Source organism: Arachis hypogaea, chromosome 5, assembly GCF_003086295.3.
Source record: "Arachis hypogaea cultivar Tifrunner chromosome 5, arahy.Tifrunner.gnm2.J5K5, whole genome shotgun sequence".
NCBI classification, from domain to species: domain Eukaryota; kingdom Viridiplantae; phylum Streptophyta; class Magnoliopsida; order Fabales; family Fabaceae; genus Arachis; species Arachis hypogaea.
Window position 1 is genome coordinate 95,566,270 of NC_092040.1, and position 19,901 is coordinate 95,586,170.

Consider the following 19,901-nt stretch of genomic DNA (forward strand, 5'->3'; position numbering starts at 1 on the left):
AGTATTTAGTGAGTTTTTTTAAGAATTTATTATTATTTAATTAATTTAAATATCTATTTTTACGTATTAGTTGTTCAAAAATTTAAAGATGTTGTGAAATAAATAAAAGATATATTAAATATAAAATAAAAATGTATTAATATAAGACTCTTGCATTAAAATAATTAGCTCAATAATGATTTGTATATATATAATAATATTATATGTTGTAATGTGTATATATATATATATAAAGATAGAAAAGAGTATTAAAAGTAAAAAGAGAGATAATTGCATTTGTTTATAGTAAGAGAAAGAAAGAGAACATTTTTATATTGCTTTGTAGTGTAAGAAAGAAAAGAGAAAGTATTTGTTTGTTATTGTTGTGTAAAAAAGTCTCGTACCATACCCCTATTTATACATGCATGGGGTCTTTATTTTTAACATGCATTTAATATTCATTCTCTCTTTGAAAATATGAGTTTTATATGGGAATGGGCATCCACGTTGCTCGTTCTTATCACAACACTCCCCTTGGATGCCCATTTAAGATTATTGCCTCATTAAAACCTTACTAAAGGAAAACCCTGTGGGAAAAACCTTAGTGAAGGAAAAAGAGTACAATATCATTTGTGATGGGGACTGCCTCATTAAAAACCTTGTCAAGAAAAACCCAATGGGAAAAAAAACCTGACCAAGAAAAAAAGAGTACAGTCTCCCCCTCTTGCTGACATTATTTAATGTCTTGAAATCGGCGCATCCCAATCTCATGTACCAATCTTTCAAAGGAGGATTTTGGGAGTGACTTTGTAAATAAATCTGCCAGATTGTCACTTGAGCGGATCTGTTAGACATCAATTGTACCTTGATTTTGAAAATCATGAGTGAAGAAGAATTTGGGAGAAATATGCTTTGTTCTATCACCTTTGATGTATCCACCCTTAAGTTGAGCAATGCATGCTGTATTATCTTCAAACAGGACAGTTGGAGCTATCATATGATCAATCAGTCCACATGATGATAGAATATATTGGATCAAACTCCTGAGTCAAAAACACTCGCGACTAGCTTCATGTATCGCAAGTATTTCAGCATGATTAGAGGAGGTTGCAGCAATCATCTGTTTCGTGGACCTCCATGATATAGCTGTTCTACCATATGTAAACAGATATCCTGTTTGAGATCTCCCTTTATGTGGATCAGACAAGTATCTGGCATCTGCATAGCCAACTAGTTGTGACTTGGATCCATAGGGATAAAACAATCCCATATCAACCGTCCCATGAAGATATCGAAAGATTTGTTTGATTCCACTCCAATGTCTTCTGGTTGGAGAGGAACTATATCTTGCTAGTAAATTCACAGTAAATGATATATCGGGTCGCGTATTATTAGCAAGATACATTAGCGCTCCAATGGCACTAAGATATGGTACTTCAGGACCAAGGATATCTTCATTCTCTTCTTTAGGACGGAATTGATCCTTTTCCACATCCAAAGATCTTACGATCATTGGGGTACTTAATGGATGTGACTTATCCATATAAAATCTTTTCAATATCCTTTCTGTGTATGTTGTTTGATGAATAAAGATCCCACTTTTTATATGCTCGATCTGCAGGCCGAGACAAAACTTAGTCTTTCTAAGATCTTTCATCTCAAACTCTTCTTTTAGAATTTTTATAATTGTTGGAATCTCTTCAGGAATCCCAATGATATTTAAATCATCAACGTACACAGTAATTATAATGAACCCATATGTAGTTTTCTTTATGAAAATACATGGGCATATATCATCATTCTTGAATCCGTTTTTGGCCAGATACTCAGTAAGACGATTATACTACATTCGTCCAGATTGCTTTAGACCATATAAAGATCTTTGCAATTTGACTGAGTATAACCCTTGCGAATATTCATTGGATGATTTAGATATCTTTAGTCCTTCAGGGACTTTCATATAGATATCCCGATCTAATGAGCCGTATAAATAGGCTGTTACCACATCCATTAAATGCATATGCAGTTTATGATATGCAGCTAAACTGACCAAATAACGCAATGTTATCGCATCCACTACAGGGGAATACGTTTCTTCATAATCTATATCGGGCCTTTGTGAAAAACCTTGTGCCACAAGTCGGGCTTTATAGCGCACAACTTTATTTTTCTCATTTCATTTTCTCACAAATACCCACTTATATCCAACAGGTTTTACATCTTCAGGTGTACGGACTACAGGTCCAAAGACTTCACGTTTTGCAAGTGAGACTAATTCAGCCTTCATGGCTTCTTTCCATTTTGGCCAATCATTCCTTTGTCGACATTCTTTGACTGATCTTGGCTCAAGATCCTTACTTTCATGCATGATATTTAATGCCACATTATATGCAAATATTTCATTGACAATTGTCTTATTTCGGTCCCATTTTTCTCCTGTAAAGACATAATTTATCGAGATCTCATCATTTTCACTATTTTCAGGTACCTGAACGTCTTCTGGCGTTATATCATGATTTTGGACAACTGCAGGTGTCTCTACTATGTATTTTTCAACAGGAATATTATTTACCTCTTTTCTCTTTCGAAGATTTTTGTCTTTGGAACCGACAGGCCTGCCACGCTTCTGGCGTGAATTTGCTTCAGTGGTTACTTGTCCTACTGGGACATCAATTCGAATTGGAGCATTTTCTGCTGGTATATAAGATTTGGTTATCCTCTTTGTATCGAAAAATGCATCAGGCAATTCATTTACTATTCTTTGCAAATGTATAATCTTTTGAACTTCTAGTTCACATTGCCCTGATCGAGGATCTAAATGCATCAACGATGACGCATTCCAATTAAGTTCCTTTTCAGGAAGCTTCTTCTCTCCCCCTAATGTTGGAAATTTTGATTCATCAAAATGACAATCCGCAAACCGGGCTTTAAATACATCTCCAGTTTGTATCTCAAGATACCTCACTATAGAGGGAGAATCATATCCAACATATATTCCCAATTTTCTTTGGGGTCCCATTTTGGTGTGATTAGGTGGTGCAATGGGAACATATATCGCACACCCAAATATTCTTAAATGGAAAACATTTAGCTGCCGGCCAAAAGCTAATTGCATAGGAGAGAACTGATGGTAACTCGTTGGCCTCAAACGAATAAGTGCTGCGGCATGTAAAACAGCATGTCCCCAAACCGAAGTTGGGAGATTTGTTCTCATAAGTAAGGGTCTAGCAATTAATTGGAGGCGTTTAATAAGTGATTCTGCTAACCCATTTTGTGTGTGAACATGAGCTACTAGATGTTCAACACTTATACCATTAGCCATACAATAAGTATCAAAAGCTTGGGAAGTAAATTCACCAGCATTATCAAGACGAATTGCTTTGATTGGATTTTCTGGAAATTGTGCTTTTAATCGAATAATTTGAGCCAATAATCTCGCAAACGCCAAGTTGCGAGAAGATAATAAGCACACATGTGACCATCTCGAAGATGCGTCTATTAGGACCATAAAATATCTAAAAGATCCACATGGTGGATGAATAGGTCCACATATATCACCTTGAATCCTTTCTAGGAATTCAGGGGACTCAAATCCAATCTTTACTGGTGATGGCCTTAAAATTAACTTTTCCTGAGAACATGCAGCACAACAAAATTCACTAGTTTTAAGAATCTTCTGGTTCTTTAGTGAATGTCCATGAGAGTTTTCAATAATTCTCCTCATCATGGTTGTTTCCGGATGACCCAATCGGTCGTGCCAAGTTATGAACTCATTTGAGCTAGTAAACTTCTGGTTTACAATGGCATGTGATTCAATTGCACTAATCTTGGTATAATACAACCCAGATGAAAGTGAGGGTAATTTTTCTAATATAACTTTCTTATTTGAATCATGAGTTGTGATACATAAATACTCATGATTTCCCTCATTCATCGTCTCAACATGATATCCATTTCAGCGAATATCTTTGAAACTCAACAAGTTCCTCAGAGACTTGGTAGATAATAGTGCATTATTTATTATAAATTTTGTTCCTCTAGAAAATAAAATTATAGCTCTTCCAGAGCCTTCTATCACATTACCTGAGCCAATAATAGTATTAACATATTCCTCTTTTGGCACAAGATGGGTAAAATATATATCACTTTTGAGAATAGTGTGCGAACTTGCACTATCTGCAAGGCATACATCTTCATTACATATCCTTGCCATTCTCTTCAAAAACAAATAATAATAAAATGAGTAGTATGCACAGTTAAATTGAATACTTGATCAGAATTATTTTTCTAAGAAACACTGTACATAAAATAATGTCATATACTAAAATTTTATTTTAAAATTTGACACATTTAATAATTTTAAAATTCATAAACATTAATATTTCATTATTTATGTACATCACATTTGAAACTTAAATACATAGAAAATAAAGCTTAACAATAAATTCTTTACATTATTTATTTACATAGATACTTCACAATCCCACATATCAAACTATTCCATCATTGATCAAATGACCAATATTTCCTTCAAGATCCTCAAAGAAATCAGATACATCATAATGAGTGGTGGAGTTCTTAGCATCATTTGAAACAAAATTTGTTTCCTTTCCTTTGTCGTCCTTTTTCAAAAATGCTTGGTAAAGATCGACTAGGTGCCTTGGGGTACGACAGGTACGTGACCAATGGCCCTTTCCACCACAACGGAAACACTTATCCTCTATTGATTTATTCTGCCCGATATTCCTTCCTTTATCCCACTTCTGGTGAGATCCTCTCTTTTGAACATAATTCTTTTTCCTTCCATAATTTTTTTTATTATTAAAACCTTGCCATTTACCTCTTCTAGGGTAATTTGCCACATTTACTTCAGGAAATGGGGCAGCGCCAGCTGGGCGCGTTTCATGATTTTTCAATAACAACTCATTGTTGCGTTCAGCAACAAGAAGGCAAGAAATTAACTCAGAATATTTTTTAAACCCTTTCTCTCGATACTACTGCTGCAGGAGCACATTCGAGGCATGAAAGGTTGAGAAAGTTTTCTCCAACATATCATGATCAGTTATTTTTTCCCACACAATTTCATTCGTGAGGTGATTCGAAACATTGCAGAATTATATTCATTTATAGATTTAAAATCTTGTAAACGCAAATGCGTCCATTCATATCGGGCTTGAGGAAGTATCACCGTTTTCTGATGATTATACCTTTCTTCAAGATCTTTCTAAAGATCTGCAGGATCTTTTAATGTAAGATATTCATTTTTCAATCCTTCGTCAAGATGACGACGAAGAAAAATCATGGCTTTAGCTTTATCCTTTTGGGATGCATTATTTTCAGCCTCAATGGTATCTCCAAGATCCATTGAATCAATATGGATTTCAGCATCTAGTATCCATGATAAATAATTGTTTCCAGATATATCAAGAGCATTGAATTCAAGATGAGAGAGTTTTGACATAATGAAAAATTTGTTACCTGAGTCTTCCTAAAAATTTGATCAAAGTCTCGTGCTGATAACGTGTTGTGAAATAAATAAAAGATATATTAAATATAAAATAAAGATGTATTAATATAAGACTCTTGCATTAAAATAATTAGCTCAATAATGATTTGGATATATATAATAATATTATATGTTGTAATGTGTATATATATATATAAAGATAGAAAAGAGTATTAAAAGTAAAAAGAGAGAGAATTGCATTTGTTTATAGTAAGAGAAAGAAAGAGAACATTTTTATATTGCTTTGTAATGTAAGAAAGAAAAGAGAAAGTATTTGTTTATTATTATTATTATGTAAAAAGGTCTCGTACCATACCCCTATTTATACATACATGGGTCTTTATTTTCAACATGCATTTAATATTCATTCTCTCTTTGAAATATGAATTTTACATGAGAATAGGCATCTAGGTTGCTCGTTCTTATTACAACAAAAGAAATTATTTGTTTTGTATTTTTTCTAAAAAAATTAAATAAAAGATAATATTTAAAGAAGATGTAGTTGGATTGATATAATAACGTCACCACTCGCTAACGAACAACTTTCTCATTGCAGTTGAGCCCATGATCTTTGGTGATTGTAACAAAGGAATGGAGAGTGACTATTGAGTGAGTGAGAGGTTTCAGATTTGAGAGGAGAGCATAATTGGTGAATGGTGAGGCAAAGAGGTAGGAATTGGAATTAGTGCCCAATCACAATTCGGCATTATTTGCCTGTCATATTATAGAATATTACAATATTATAATTACAATTGTAATTAATATTTGGATTAAACTTTTTATATTGAATATAATAAAATTATAGAAAAAGCAATTAACAATACCACAATATGTCGCAGATTTTTCACAATCATGTTACATTAACATATATTCGTTAAAAAAAAATCTAAAACCATGTCTCACAAATTATTTGGTGTTTTTTTTTTTTTGTGTGTCTGTTAGCCTCCAAATTGAAGCATAGATCAGAAATGATCATAAAACCATGTCTCACAAATTACCTAGGTATGAAAAATCCAATTTGTCATCTTCATTGGTGGTCCAAGGACTACAAAGTATGTCTTTTATTTTATATTTCTTATATATAAATAGATACATCTTAATTAATTAAAGGTTTAACCTTGAAGTCAAAATTTTTAAAATAATTATCAGCTAAAGACATTTTACTTCTACAGAAGTTCTGATTAAGTCAAAATATTAAATCATACCTTTTGGATTGAAACTATAAATAGTTTAAGAAGGCAATTTTATTTGTGTAGAAGATATTTGAATCATGTGATGATAAACTTCTTTTAGCATGAAATATTTTTTATTCACATTTTACTTGAACCCATAACTTTAATTTAAAATAATATATATTAATGAAGTTTGTGTTGGTCAAGTCGAATTAGAAACTAAAGCATTTACTTTCATTAAAAAAAAAAACAGGGAAAGAAAAAAAGAAACCACCACTTGCTGCTGTTTATGTTTGTTTAGTCATAATCATAAATAATAATTTACTTAATTCACTATATTAAAATGGGAGAGTATATTTGGATGATGATATGCGTGAGTCATTGCCACCTCAAAGCACAAATTAAAGTCAGCATTACGCGAAGTCGCGAACTAAGAAAATTAGCTAAGCAACATTTTTTCCCCGCCATTGGAAAATGGAAACAAGAAGCTTGTTTTTGTCGTTCATGTCATTGTTGCATCATTCATATTTCATCATGTTCCTCGTAAGTCGTAACACAAATAAGTTTGAGATAATCTTCATGAGTTTGAATATGAAAATTTTGGAAAGGAAAAATTTGAAGGGTTAAATTTTTAGTTAATATTCAATTTTCTTCATAAAATTTGAATTCGACTCAATTTAATTTTTAAAATTTTAATGGATCTAAATTAAATTTTAAAATTTATAATCGTAATTTGTATAAATTTTTGAGTTGATTTTGTTATTAGCGTGTTAATTCAATATATTAATTTGTTGTTATTTAGATTTTTTATTCAGATTCTATTTGATCGAGATTTATTAGAATTTTTAAAGTTTGACTGCTATTACTCTAGAGTTCTAAAATTTTTAAATTGAACTTATTAATTATTATTGTTGTATTCATGAAAATGTTAGAAGTCTATCAAATTTATAAGAGATTTAGTAGATATTATTATTTAAAATTTAGACAAAAAACTCAAATCTTGATAAATTAATATATAAAATCAACATATTGTTCATAAAAATTAGTTTAGGAATTAATGTAAATTATTATTATAAATTTTAGAATTTAAATTAAGTTAATTGTAATTTTAAGGATATATGTAAATTCGACTTTAAATTTTAGAAGCCAAATTAAATATTAACTACCTAAATTTTATTAATGCATGAGTTCTATTATTTAGAGAGTGAGGATATGAATTTTTTTTTGTTAATTCTCCAAAACATGACTTTTTAAATTTTTTATTTTCAGGTGTTTTTCAAATAAGAGAGGTTTGTGAGACTTAAATTGAAATTACATTTTTATTCTTAATAAATTATTATATTATTTATTACAATTTACTTTTTTTTTATACATAGGATCTTGGTAAAGTATAAAATTGTAAAAATATTAAATATATCATAAGTCTCCAAATATATTCTACCTAATTATTTTAAACTATGAACAAAAAAAGAGTTTGAAAATTTTAAACCCTCCATTTACTTTCTTTTACTCCTGATCCAAGCCTTTGGTAACATCTGCGAAGCACAAAATAAGTTAATAATAATAATTTTAAGGTTTTTGGATTTAAATAATTTTTTTATGTATTAATTTATATAATATTAGAAAGAATTGTGTTTTTTTTTGTTATTTTATATGTGTCTGACCAGCTGATTTCATAGCTTAAATTAGGAAATTAGGATAAAAACTAATTTTGTATACTTACATAAAATAATAATGTTAAAAAAATAAAATTTTAAATTATCTTATATAATATAATATTTATAATTATATATTTATTATATTTAAAATTATATAATTATTTTAATAAATATTAATAAATATTAAATAAAATAATTTTAAATATTTGAGTTAAAATTTTTTTAAATATTATTAATATAAAATTAATTAAATTAAATTAGTCTAAAAATTAATTTATTAACCTACTTAAATAATTATCGCATACGACATATTAATTTTTTATCGGTCCAGATTGATAATACTGTGAGAAATCATAAAATTACCAATATAAAACTTTTAGAGTATCTAAACATTGCAATCAGGATTTCACGTGCTCATTAATCATCTTTTCCAAGGTCAACTCAGGCTATAATCAAAACATAAATCATAAACAGGTTCCAAGTAATATGAAAAAAAGATATAGAAATATATCTAGAGATAAAAATAGGTTAGGTCATGCTAAACTTTGTTTTTAATAAAATTTGGTTTGTTATATAGTTAATTGATCTGAATTTAATTTATAATTTATTATAGACATTTTTAAAGGATTAAGTCTGATCTGATCTAAAATCTGTTAAAAAATATGATAATTTTTTAATAAAAATAAAAATATAATTTAAAAAAATATTTTTTAATAAATACATTATATGTAATATGTTATATTTAATATTTATAAAAAATTTTAAATTTTAAAATATTTAAAATATACAAAATTATTTATAATTAAATATAATAAATTTAAAATATCTCATAATTTTGTTAATAATAAAAAATTATTTATATATGTAATTATATATTAATCGACCTACAAATTTAACAGGTTAATAAAGTTAATTAGTAAATTTAAATCTGACTTATTAACATAATAAAAATTTTTAAGAGCTTATATCTATTTTATAATAAATCAGACCAAATACAGATCAAACTATAAATTCTAACAGACTATCTAACCTTTTTTTACCGTTAAATACAACATATTAATCTTTCTAGTATATCTCTCGTTTATAAAGAATTAATCTATCAAAATTAATCTATTTTATTACAAATAAAAGTCTTTTATGTATATAATATAAAAAAATCATGAAATTTAATATTTTTATTGAAATTTAGTTGATTAGTAAAAGAAAAACAAATAATTTCATATTAATAGATATAATTTTATCATATTATTAAAAATATTAGTGATGAGTAATAGATAACTACAAATCATAACAACTGCTAGCGCCTAGTACTCCTGGTATAATATTTTCTTAATTTGACCAGTGAGAAAACTAAGAAAATGAATTTTGTATATTTGTTTTTCTTTTCTCTCTCTCTTTCCGCGCAAATTGCAATCATTTTCTGACATGAAAGCGCGCAGAATAAAAAGGAATCTCGGTAGCTCCAAAAATCCACAAACATCTTCCCGATTCTCTCGTAACTCCTCCACCCCTTTACCTTCTTCGAAAAGTTCCAAACTTTGCAAACAAAACTCGTGATTGACTCGGTGCGAGTTCAGACTCAGTGACCGACGAGGTGCTCATGGGGAAGACGGCTGTGGGAGCAGCAGTGGTCTGCGCGGCGGCTGCAGCGGCGGCACTGGTGGTGCGCCACCACTTCGGAAACTCAGCAAAATGGGAACGCGCAGTAGCGATAGCGAAGGAACTTGAAGAACAGTGTGCTACACCAACTTCGAAGCTGAAGCTCGTAGCTGAAGCCATGGAGGTTGAGATGCACGCTGGTCTTGCTTCTGATGGTGGAAGCAAGCTCAAGATGTTGATAAGCTTTGTTGACAATCTTCCTACCGGGTTAGCCCATTTTTCTTTTCTTTTTTCATTTTTTTTAAATTCTGTTTTCGTTTTGGATATGTTGTTTGCGTGTGTTTTTGTTCCAATTTTTATTTTCTTCTTTATAATGTTGGGAATGTGTTTATATCGACCTTGTTCTTAAGTCATGGAATATAATCCTATATTTTGCGTTTTATGATTTGACATTAAATGTACTAAAAGTCAAAAACTTGTTTCTCATAGCAAAACCCTTTCAATTTTTCTAATTTATTATTATTTGTTCATTCCTTTTTTACTTTTTAATCTTCTTCTTGAGTTTGTGTGGATAAAGTAAGTTATAGTTCTGATGTTGCTGATTAGTTGATTACTGCTGAACTGGACTGAATGCTATATGTTGACTTCTTACCCTTCTTTTTTTAATATTTTTTGTTGGTTATGTATCAGTTTGATGATAATGGCTTACTTGTAAGCATTGGATTGTTTATAACCTTTATATTGTGTTGTGGAGAATCTAAAGACAAATGTACAAAGAGTATACCTCAGTGATTAAGTATTTTATTGTGTTTCAATTTATTGGAAACAATCAACGTATGTTCTATGTTATGTGACTGTAGTTTTTGAAGGTTCATTCCTCTGAGTCACTCTTTGTATTCTCTCCCTTTTTTTTAACAGGGATGAGAAAGGAACCTTTTATGCATTGGATCTTGGTGGGACGAACTTTCGCACCCTTCGTGTGCAATTAGGTGGAAATGGGAAAGGCATTGTCAAAATAGAGCACAATGAAGTTTCGATTCCTCCTCATTTGATGACGAGTTCATCGGATGTAAGTTTGTTATTACTTGTTAGAAAATTTGTGGCTGCAATGAGCCTGCCTGCACCCTGAAATGTGTTAATTATGTTCATCATTTCAGGAATTATTTGATTTTATAGCAACATCGCTTGCAAAGTTCATTAGTTCTGAACCCGAAGAGTTTCATCCTCCCCCTGGCAGACAAAGAGAACTGGGATTCACCTTCTCATTTCCAGTGAGGCAAACATCAATTGCATCTGGAACTCTAATAAAGTGGACAAAAGGTTTCAATATTGAGGATATGGTAATCCCTGTAACCTTGATTGTCATTTGCGTTTGTGATTATGGTGTGTCAATCGTGCGATTCATATATATACATGAGTGTTCTGTCTCTGTCGTCACAGACATTACTATGTTCCTTTTTTTGATGGATTTTGTTTGGACTTTTTGTAGGTTGGAGAAGATGTGGTTGGGAGGCTAACCAAGTCATTGGAGAAAATTGGCCTGGATATGCGTGTTGCAGCACTAGTTAGTCCCGGATTCCTTTCTTTGTGACTTCCTTTTTCCCTTGATGTTAGGCTTTAGAAATGATCTCCAATTCAAGCCTGACAAAAGAAATTTGAATTATTGAGGCGATATAGTTTCAACAAAGAGAGAAAAACAAATTCTTGGTTACTTGATTCATCAACTGAAAACATTAACCTGACTTCGTGATACAATGTGCAGGTTAATGATACTGTTGGAACATTAGCTAGAGCGAGATTTGGCAATCAGGATGTCATTGCTGGTGTGATTCTTGGTACTGGGACAAACGCAGCATATGTAGAACGTGCACAAGCAATTCCCAAATGGCAGGGTCTTCTACCAAATTCAGGAGAGATGGTGATTTGATTAAGAATATATAAATCATATTTTCTTATACAATAATTAAACTATGTGTAACATGATTCTAAGAAGCACATACTGGTGTGTCAAAGTGCGCTGATTGTTCACTGATTCTGTAGGTTATAAACATGGAGTGGGGAAATTTCCTCTCCTCCCATCTTCCTCTAACAGAATATGACAAAGCTTTAGATGTCGAAAGCCTAAACCCTGGAGAACAGGTAATCATTATCTATAATTGGTTAAATCATAGCCTTTTGTAAAATTTGCTTTAGTACTTGTGCCTGTGCCATGCAGTGAATAAAACCTGATCCAAATGTGCCATAACTAATGTGTTTCTATAATACTCTTCTGCCATTTCTTCTAGATTTTCGAGAAGTTAATTTCTGGTATGTATTTGGGGGAGATTGCAAGGAGAGTTTTACTAAAGATGGCTGAAGAAGCTGATTTGTTTGGAGATAGTGTGCCACCAAAGTTGAGAACTCAATTCATACTTAGGTATGTTTTAAGATCCAGCCAAACATTTTGTTTTATTTGCCTTGGTTGATAGCCTCTAAGTTGATCATATGACTACTGAAACTTGTTGCTTTGTTTTTAGTTATATAAATCTGCTTTGTAAACTATTATTTCCATTTTCTTTATATCGAAGTGTGTTTTCACAAATATTTTATGGGATATATAGGACACCAGACATGTCTGCTATGCATCAAGACACATCATCAGATCTGAAGGTCGTTGAAAAGAAATTGAGGGATGTTTTAAAGGTTAGTTACAGATTACGATTAAGGACGAATAGGAATCGGTATTTGTGTCTTCCCGAATGAACATGCTAGGTGTCCTGATTGCTTTTCCTTTTTTCAGATCGATAACTCGTCCTTAGAAATGAGGAAGATTGTTGTAGAAGTCTTCGACATTGTTGCTATTCGTGGGGCTCGACTGGCTGCCGCAAGCATGGTAGGCATCCTTAAGAAAATAGGAAGAGACACTGTCAAGGATGGGGGAAAACAAAGAACAGTGATAGCAGTGGATGGTGGATTGTTTGAACACTATGCTAAATTCAGAAATTGCTTGGAGAGTACAGTGAAAGAGTTGTTGGGAGATGAAGTAGCTGAGACCATTGCTATGGAGCATTCCAATGACGGCTCTGGCATTGGCGCAGCCCTCCTTGCAGCTTCACACTCCCAGTATTTGGGAATCACAGAGTCCTAAAGATGTGGTTAATGCCAAGGATAAACAAAGTGTAATTTAAGCTTCCTTTTCTGTTTTTGTATAAATAATATATCAAGAGATTGTAGCAGCAAAGCCTTAATTAAAGGTCCAAGAGAGCTTGTAAGTGAAGGATAGGGCTGTGTTTATCTGGGAAATAATTTTGGTTAGAGTGTCTGTCTCTCCCATGCTAAGGAATAATAGGGAGTGACCTAATTGTAAACTGCAGTTTTGATTACTCTACTTTTTGCCAATGTAACCTTGTTTTCAACATAATAAATTATGGTTTAATTTATTGGTGATTACTCACATATGAAGATGATAACTAAGATGTTACACATATTATGTAAAGTAGTTTAGTCAAATATATCAAATCATCTAATAGTTCTTAACTATCATTTTACATGAAGACTGTAGGGTTATGGATTTTGATTCAAAACTTGTGTTATCCATCAACAGCTAGTTATGTTTGGCATGATAAACTTTCTTCACTTCAAAATAAATGTCGGTTTAACTGATTTTGTAAGTTGGAAAAATGATGTATTTAATCACAAGTAGTCTTTAAGATATAGATATAGATCATTGTTGCTTTCAAGATGGCCATAAATACCATATAGCTCATACAACCATCACAAGTCTACCCTAGCTTCACTCTACAGTTTATTCACATCACTGTCTTCTCTTAACTCTCAAAATGTCTTATATCTTCATTGGAAAATAAATATTAATACTATGATGTCGCTTTAAAATTTATTTTGGCTACACGAATTGCATTAAGTTACCAATTTAGTGCATTTGTAAATAATACACTAATTTCATATATGATTAAAAGACAAACTTTTATCTGCTAAACTATAGGGATGTGTAGAAAGAACTTGTAAAAACTAACAATAAGTGCTTTACTGTTTCTTCCCTTCAATTGAAACGTAGCTATCTTTACGGTTTCTAAATTAAGCACTAAATGTGTTTAGGAGCATGTAAATATTTCTGAAGCAAATAGAAAGAAAATCCGACATCATTTTATACAAGTAAACACAAGCAACAAGGTTTGTCTCATTAGATGAAGCTACATAACTACGTAATTATTTCAACTACTAGTGATCCCCTACTTGTAACTACTGCTTGTTTGTCATAATGTACGTGTCCTATAAGCTTCACTGACTTATGCTGACTTCAAAACAAGCCTTTTTGGGAGACAATTTATTAAGCTTTCTGCATTTTCCTTCCGTTCCCTTTTATCTGTCGCTGCGAAACTCTCCAGCGACAGATAAAATAGAATGGAGGGAAGACTATTTAGAGAGGGTACTCAAAATTGGATTGCCTATCTACCTTGCTGTCAATTTTCTTTCCCACCTATCAATATATCTGCTTTTCCCATTTTTCATGCTTAAGAAGGGGAGCAGCATCATAGTAACCAACATTCTTCTCTACTTTGGCAAATGGACTACTGAAGCTTTGCAATGTTTTTAGAACCTCCTTCATGGAAGGTCTACTAGTTGGCACTGGTGCAGTGCACTTGACCCCGAGTTCGAAGATGCTGCACATTTCTTCCAAGTTACTTGGTTCTTTAACATCTTCATCCAGAACATCTTCTATGTTACTTCCTAAAGCGACAAGCTGTGACGCCCATCCGGCCAGAGACAAGTACTCATCTTCTCCTTGATTTGCTTCTCTTCCGGTTGTTAGTTCCAAAAGGATAACTCCAAAACTATAGACATCTATCTTCTCATTGACTCTTGTTGTTTGACCATACTCTGGAATACAATTATGAAACAAAATATTGATTTAAATGTATGTCTACAGACTCTATACAACTACAACAACTAAGTCTTCTTTAAGTGGAGTTAATTATATAATTTATATGTGGATCAAATGATGCTATTACTTCCTATTATCTGTAATGGTACCAAATGGAAATAGAGAACTTAAGCAATGTAATATTTTTTCCTTTTACCTGGAGCAATGTAGCCGAATGTGCCGGCTACGGCTGAGGACATGGTAGCAACATCTTCCGGTTCGACCAACATCTTTGCCAGACCAAAATCAGCAACTTTTGCATTGAAATCAGAATCCAACAGAATGTTACTTGACTTCACATCTCGATGAACAACCGGGGGCAAGCAGTCATGGTGCATGTAGCACAAACCTTGAGCAGCTCCAATGGCTATATGCAATCTCTTTGGCCAATCAAGGATATCATAATGTCCTGATGATGACTTACTCTTCTTGTGCAGCCATCTGTCAAGGCTGTGATTCTCAAGATACTCATAGACAAGGAGCAGAGAATCCTCACTTGAGATGCAGCATAGCAACTTGACAATATTGGTATGCCTAATATTGCTCAGTATTTCAACCTCTGCAAGGAATGAACTCTCGAGTTTCGGCTCTAATTTCCTGCTGTTCCTTATCTTTTTCACAGCAACATGGCCTAAACCTTCGATGGCAACACGGTATACTGCACCATATCCACCCCGGCCTACAATATTTTCTTCTGTCATTGAAGACACAATGTTTGATTTCGTGAAGCTCAGTCTCTGAAAGGAAGTGAGTTTCCATGACTTTCGCAATTCTCGCTGCCTTTTTCTATAAAATACAATCAACAAGAGTACTGACAAGAAAGCTAGTAAGGAGGCTGCTACCAGCAGTTTCACAAGCATAGCATGAGATAAAAGTGAACTAGTCTTTGTTTTTCGAGTGCTAGACCTGCACAAGGAAAGGTCTAGCACTGAAGTATCAGCACATAAACCAGGATTGTTCAAGAAGCTTGTAGCATAAGCAATGTTTTCAAGCTCACTTGGAACCCTCCCTGTCAAAAGATTTGAGGACAAATTGAGATTGGTAGGCCTCATCTGTGCAATTTGTGGTGGAATTTGCCCGGAGATCTTGTTTTCTGACAAGTCCAACACATTTAATGTAGGTAACTTGCCAATTGCATCTGGAATTTCTCCAGAGATTTTATTATGGCTCAAATTCAGAGTTACTAGGTACTTCCATGATACTATATCTGATGGAAGTGGCCCTGTGAGCTGGTTCCGATCGAGCAAAAGAGTTGTTATTTGTGGAAGCTCTGTTAGCCCCTTTGGAATACTTCCATTGAAGAAGTTGTTACTTGCATTGAACACAACTAAATTCTTCAATGAAGACACTCTATCTGGGATTATTCCAAAAAACTTATTATAACTTAATGCCAATGTTGAAAGATTGTTAGGAAATCTTTCAGGAAGCTGACCAGTGAACTTGTTTTCGTTTATCGTAAACGTCGACAAGTTCCTGGAAGTCCACAGGCCACTAGGAATGTTGCCAGAAAGGTTGTTCTTGTCAACTCTCAGATATTGCAGGGTATTGCAATTTCCTAGAGATTCTGGCAACTCACCACTCAGGTTATTGTCATAAGCAGTTAAACCAACTAACATTCCATTATAGCACAAATTCTCGGGAAGGCTTCCTGTAAAACTATTAGATGCAACCTGGAAAGTTTCAAGATTTGAGAAGCGGCCGAAGTCTTTAGGAAGATTACCTGATAAGTTGTTTTGGAAAACGATGAAATCTGTCAAAGATGGCAAAGTACCAATGCTTTCTGGTACATCACCAGATAATTGATTCATTTGCAAGCACAACTGAGTCAAACTTTTGAGCTTTCCGAAATCATTCGGTATTGTCCCACTGAGATTGTTCTCTGAAATTTCCAACATTGTCAAGTTGAATGCTTCAACAACTCCAGGTATAACTCCAGAAAGCTGGTTTTTGAAAAGATAAAGGAAGCTCAGATTCTTCAGCTTGAACAAATCACTTGGAATTTCTCCTCTCAGATTGTTTTGTGCTAAATCCAACTCCACCAAATTCACCATTTCTCCAATGGATTCAGGGATTTCACCAACCAAGTTGGCATCATTCATCCTAAAGACCTTCAGATTCTTCAACTTGGTCAAGCTTGATGGCAACTTTGTTTGAGGAAGCATGATGTTTGTGTACATATACAAGGTTTCAAGGTTTGACAAGTTGCCAATTTCATCAGGGAAAGTACCATTGAAGAGACACATATGAAGTTGAAGATTCCTCAGTTCTTTGAGATTCCCAATGCTACTTGGAATGTCCCCAGAGAAATTGTTGGCCCCAAGGTTAAGAAACTTCAACCTTGGCAACCTGTCTATGTCATGAGGAATCTCACCAACAAGGTAGTTCTCTGAGAGATCAAGGTACTCAAGATTGGAGCATCCATAGAGGAACCTTGGGAACTCACCAGGGATATAGTTAAACTGAAAATCAATGTGTTTGAGGCTTTTTAGTGAACACATGAAAGGTGGAAGTGTTTGAGTTATGTTGAAGTTGAACATGGATAGTGAAGTGACAGAACCATTGGTGCAAGTTATCTCTGACCATTGGCAGTGTGAAGTGTTTGAGGTCCAGTCACTGAGGATTGGTGGATTTTGAAAGTATTGCTTTATCTTTAACAACACTGCATGTTCTTGTTCATACAAAGACTGAGATGCTGCATATGTGAGGAAGAAGAGGAAGAAAGAGAGAAGATAGAGAATTTGCATATTGTATTATCTGTTTATGGTTTTCACACTTTGTGTTACTGAGTGAAGAGGATTTATTGTATGAACACTATTGACTTTTCTTCCTGGTTTACAAACACAGTTCTTCATCAGTAGCTTTCAAAATCAGAGTTTTAACTTTTACTATACTGTAGTTTATGCCAATTATTTTCTTGTGAACCCTTGGACCATTGATTTGGACTCTTTGGTGACTAGTTTATGCTAATAGACCAATGTGCTAAGGGGAAATTTCTTAAGTAGTTGTCTTTATTTGAAGAACAAAGATGGCAATTAAGAATAATTAAATTACAGTTTAGTTAAACAAGTCAAATCATTCCATGATTCTCAATAATTATCTTTTGGTAGATTAAAAATTAATCTATCATAGATCTAAGCTTCATTTAAATTTTGTCTTTAGCCAATTCAAACTTTGAATACTTGTTTAAGCGGAGAAGTGGTTAAAAGTTAAGAAGTAATAAAACTGCTAAGTAAACTTTACTTTTAATATTGTTTAAAGTTATATTATAGGGGCAATCAAAATACTTAATAATTTAAAACTTTCAAGCCTTGATGGTGATTTTGTTATGGCTTTTCCAACCTGGTGATACTTTCTTTACTCCATGATTCAAGCTTGGGGGTTTCTTTGTTGGACAGTGGTTAAACTCTTTAGCTTTTTGCTTCTTGTCTGTTGTTAAAGGAACCTGGAGTAATCAAGTGGCAACCACCCAACTAATCTTTTATTTATTTCTTTCTTATAAACAAAGATTAGTTAGGAAAGGTTAAAAATATTTTATTTATTTCTATTTTTATTTATTCTTTTTCCTGAATAACTCCTATCAAAACTTTTCCTAAACTTTTAACTCTAAAATAAAATTCAATCGGCTTAGATTCCCTATCTAGTCTATTAGTGTGTGTTTGGATTACAGTTTGCAAATGGGAGTTTGAATAAAATTGGTTTTGCAAACTTGATTTTGATGAAAAGTAAGTTTGTGTTAAGTGATTTATGTTTGACAATATTTATATCAAAATGGATTATAGTAAAATAAATGTTATTTGGATTACACTATTCAAAATCACTTCTAGATACAAAATTACTAAAATAGACATCAACTTAAATAATTTTTGTATATTATTTTAATTTAGATATTTAAATAGATCTTATTAATTAATTCTATAATAAATTAATATTTATACACTAAAATAAAAATAATATATAAAAATTGGTAAAATATACTTTTAATTAAAACTAACAAAATATAAATTTTAGAGAGTACTAAAAATAATAAAAAATTAAATATTTATTTTGGTAGTAATTAAAATAAATCAAAAAAATTTTTATGATATTTTTTATATAGTATATTTTTAGTACTCTTAGTACTCTTTTTTAGTATGTTATAATTTTTTATTATTATTATTTAGAATTCATTTTTTGTTTAATTTATTTTCTTAATAGGATCAATATATTATATTAAAAAAATAAAAATAATACAAAAAAAATTATAATTATAAAAGTGTATAATATCAAATAAATAATCAATAAAAAAATAGTAAATAATAGAAAAAGATAGTTCATATAAATAAAAATAATATAAATAATACAATAGTATGCATAAAGGATAAAATTGGTAAAAGATAAATAAAGATTGAGTATTGATGGCTAAAAGCCCGTTGGTGAAACGCAGAAGCTTAAAATTGTTGCTTTTTGAAAACGTGGTTTTGAATGCAAAATCACTTCTGCGTTCATGATCCAAATATTTGCCAAACTAAAAATTACAGCTTTCAAGATATCTAAACGTACTTTTTCTCTTTGAACGTGGTTGCCAAACACACCTTTAATAGTTATCTAAATTGGATTGTATGAAAATTGAAAATACTAGTCTCACTTCAATTCACGTGAGTACAGATATATTTTATTCATATTCTAGAAAGATAACACATCAAGCAACATCACCACAATTATTATTATGAAAAATAATATTTATATCAATTTTTGTTTTTATCTCTTTTATATGTTTTTTATTGACATATATCACAATTTTTTTTATTTTCATTTTTTTTCCATCATATTTAATATACAAGAACAAAAATACACAAAAAAAAATAAAAATAATATATATATAATATTTCTTAATTATTGCTACAAAATTATTTGATTGCACCGTTGTTCAATGTTCTTAATTTTGCATACTTTTATGCGGTCAACATTAGACTACATGCCCACAGTTCACATCAGCTTTTTATGCGGAACCTTGCACGAAGCACAAGCATCCGCCATGTTTGACTATTTTCCATTTTCCATGCAGCTTTTCATTGTCTATCTTAAGT

The 19,901-nt window shown here is 31.9% G+C and overlaps 2 protein-coding genes across 2 annotated transcripts; one reads left to right on the top strand and one right to left on the bottom strand.

Annotated features, from left to right (window-relative positions):
- The first annotated feature begins 9,621 nt into the window (after positions 1-9,621).
- Positions 9,622-13,333, top strand: LOC112802073 (hexokinase-1). Its single transcript, XM_025845080.3, has 9 exons — positions 9,622-10,181; positions 10,833-10,983; positions 11,072-11,254; positions 11,404-11,478; positions 11,677-11,832; positions 11,955-12,053; positions 12,200-12,330; positions 12,515-12,596; positions 12,694-13,333. Exons 1-9 carry the CDS (start codon positions 9,916-9,918, stop codon positions 13,039-13,041), a joined length of 1,491 nt encoding a protein of 496 aa, XP_025700865.1. The 5' UTR covers positions 9,622-9,915; the 3' UTR covers positions 13,042-13,333.
- A 704-nt stretch (positions 13,334-14,037) lies between these two features.
- On the bottom strand, positions 14,038-17,816 carry LOC112802074 (uncharacterized). Its single transcript, XM_025845081.3, has 2 exons — positions 14,993-17,816; positions 14,038-14,792 (listed from the first exon to the last, which is right to left on the bottom strand). Exons 1-2 carry the CDS (start codon positions 17,577-17,579, stop codon positions 14,395-14,397), a joined length of 2,985 nt encoding a protein of 994 aa, XP_025700866.1. The 5' UTR covers positions 17,580-17,816; the 3' UTR covers positions 14,038-14,394.
- Between the last annotated feature and the right edge of the window lie 2,085 nt (positions 17,817-19,901).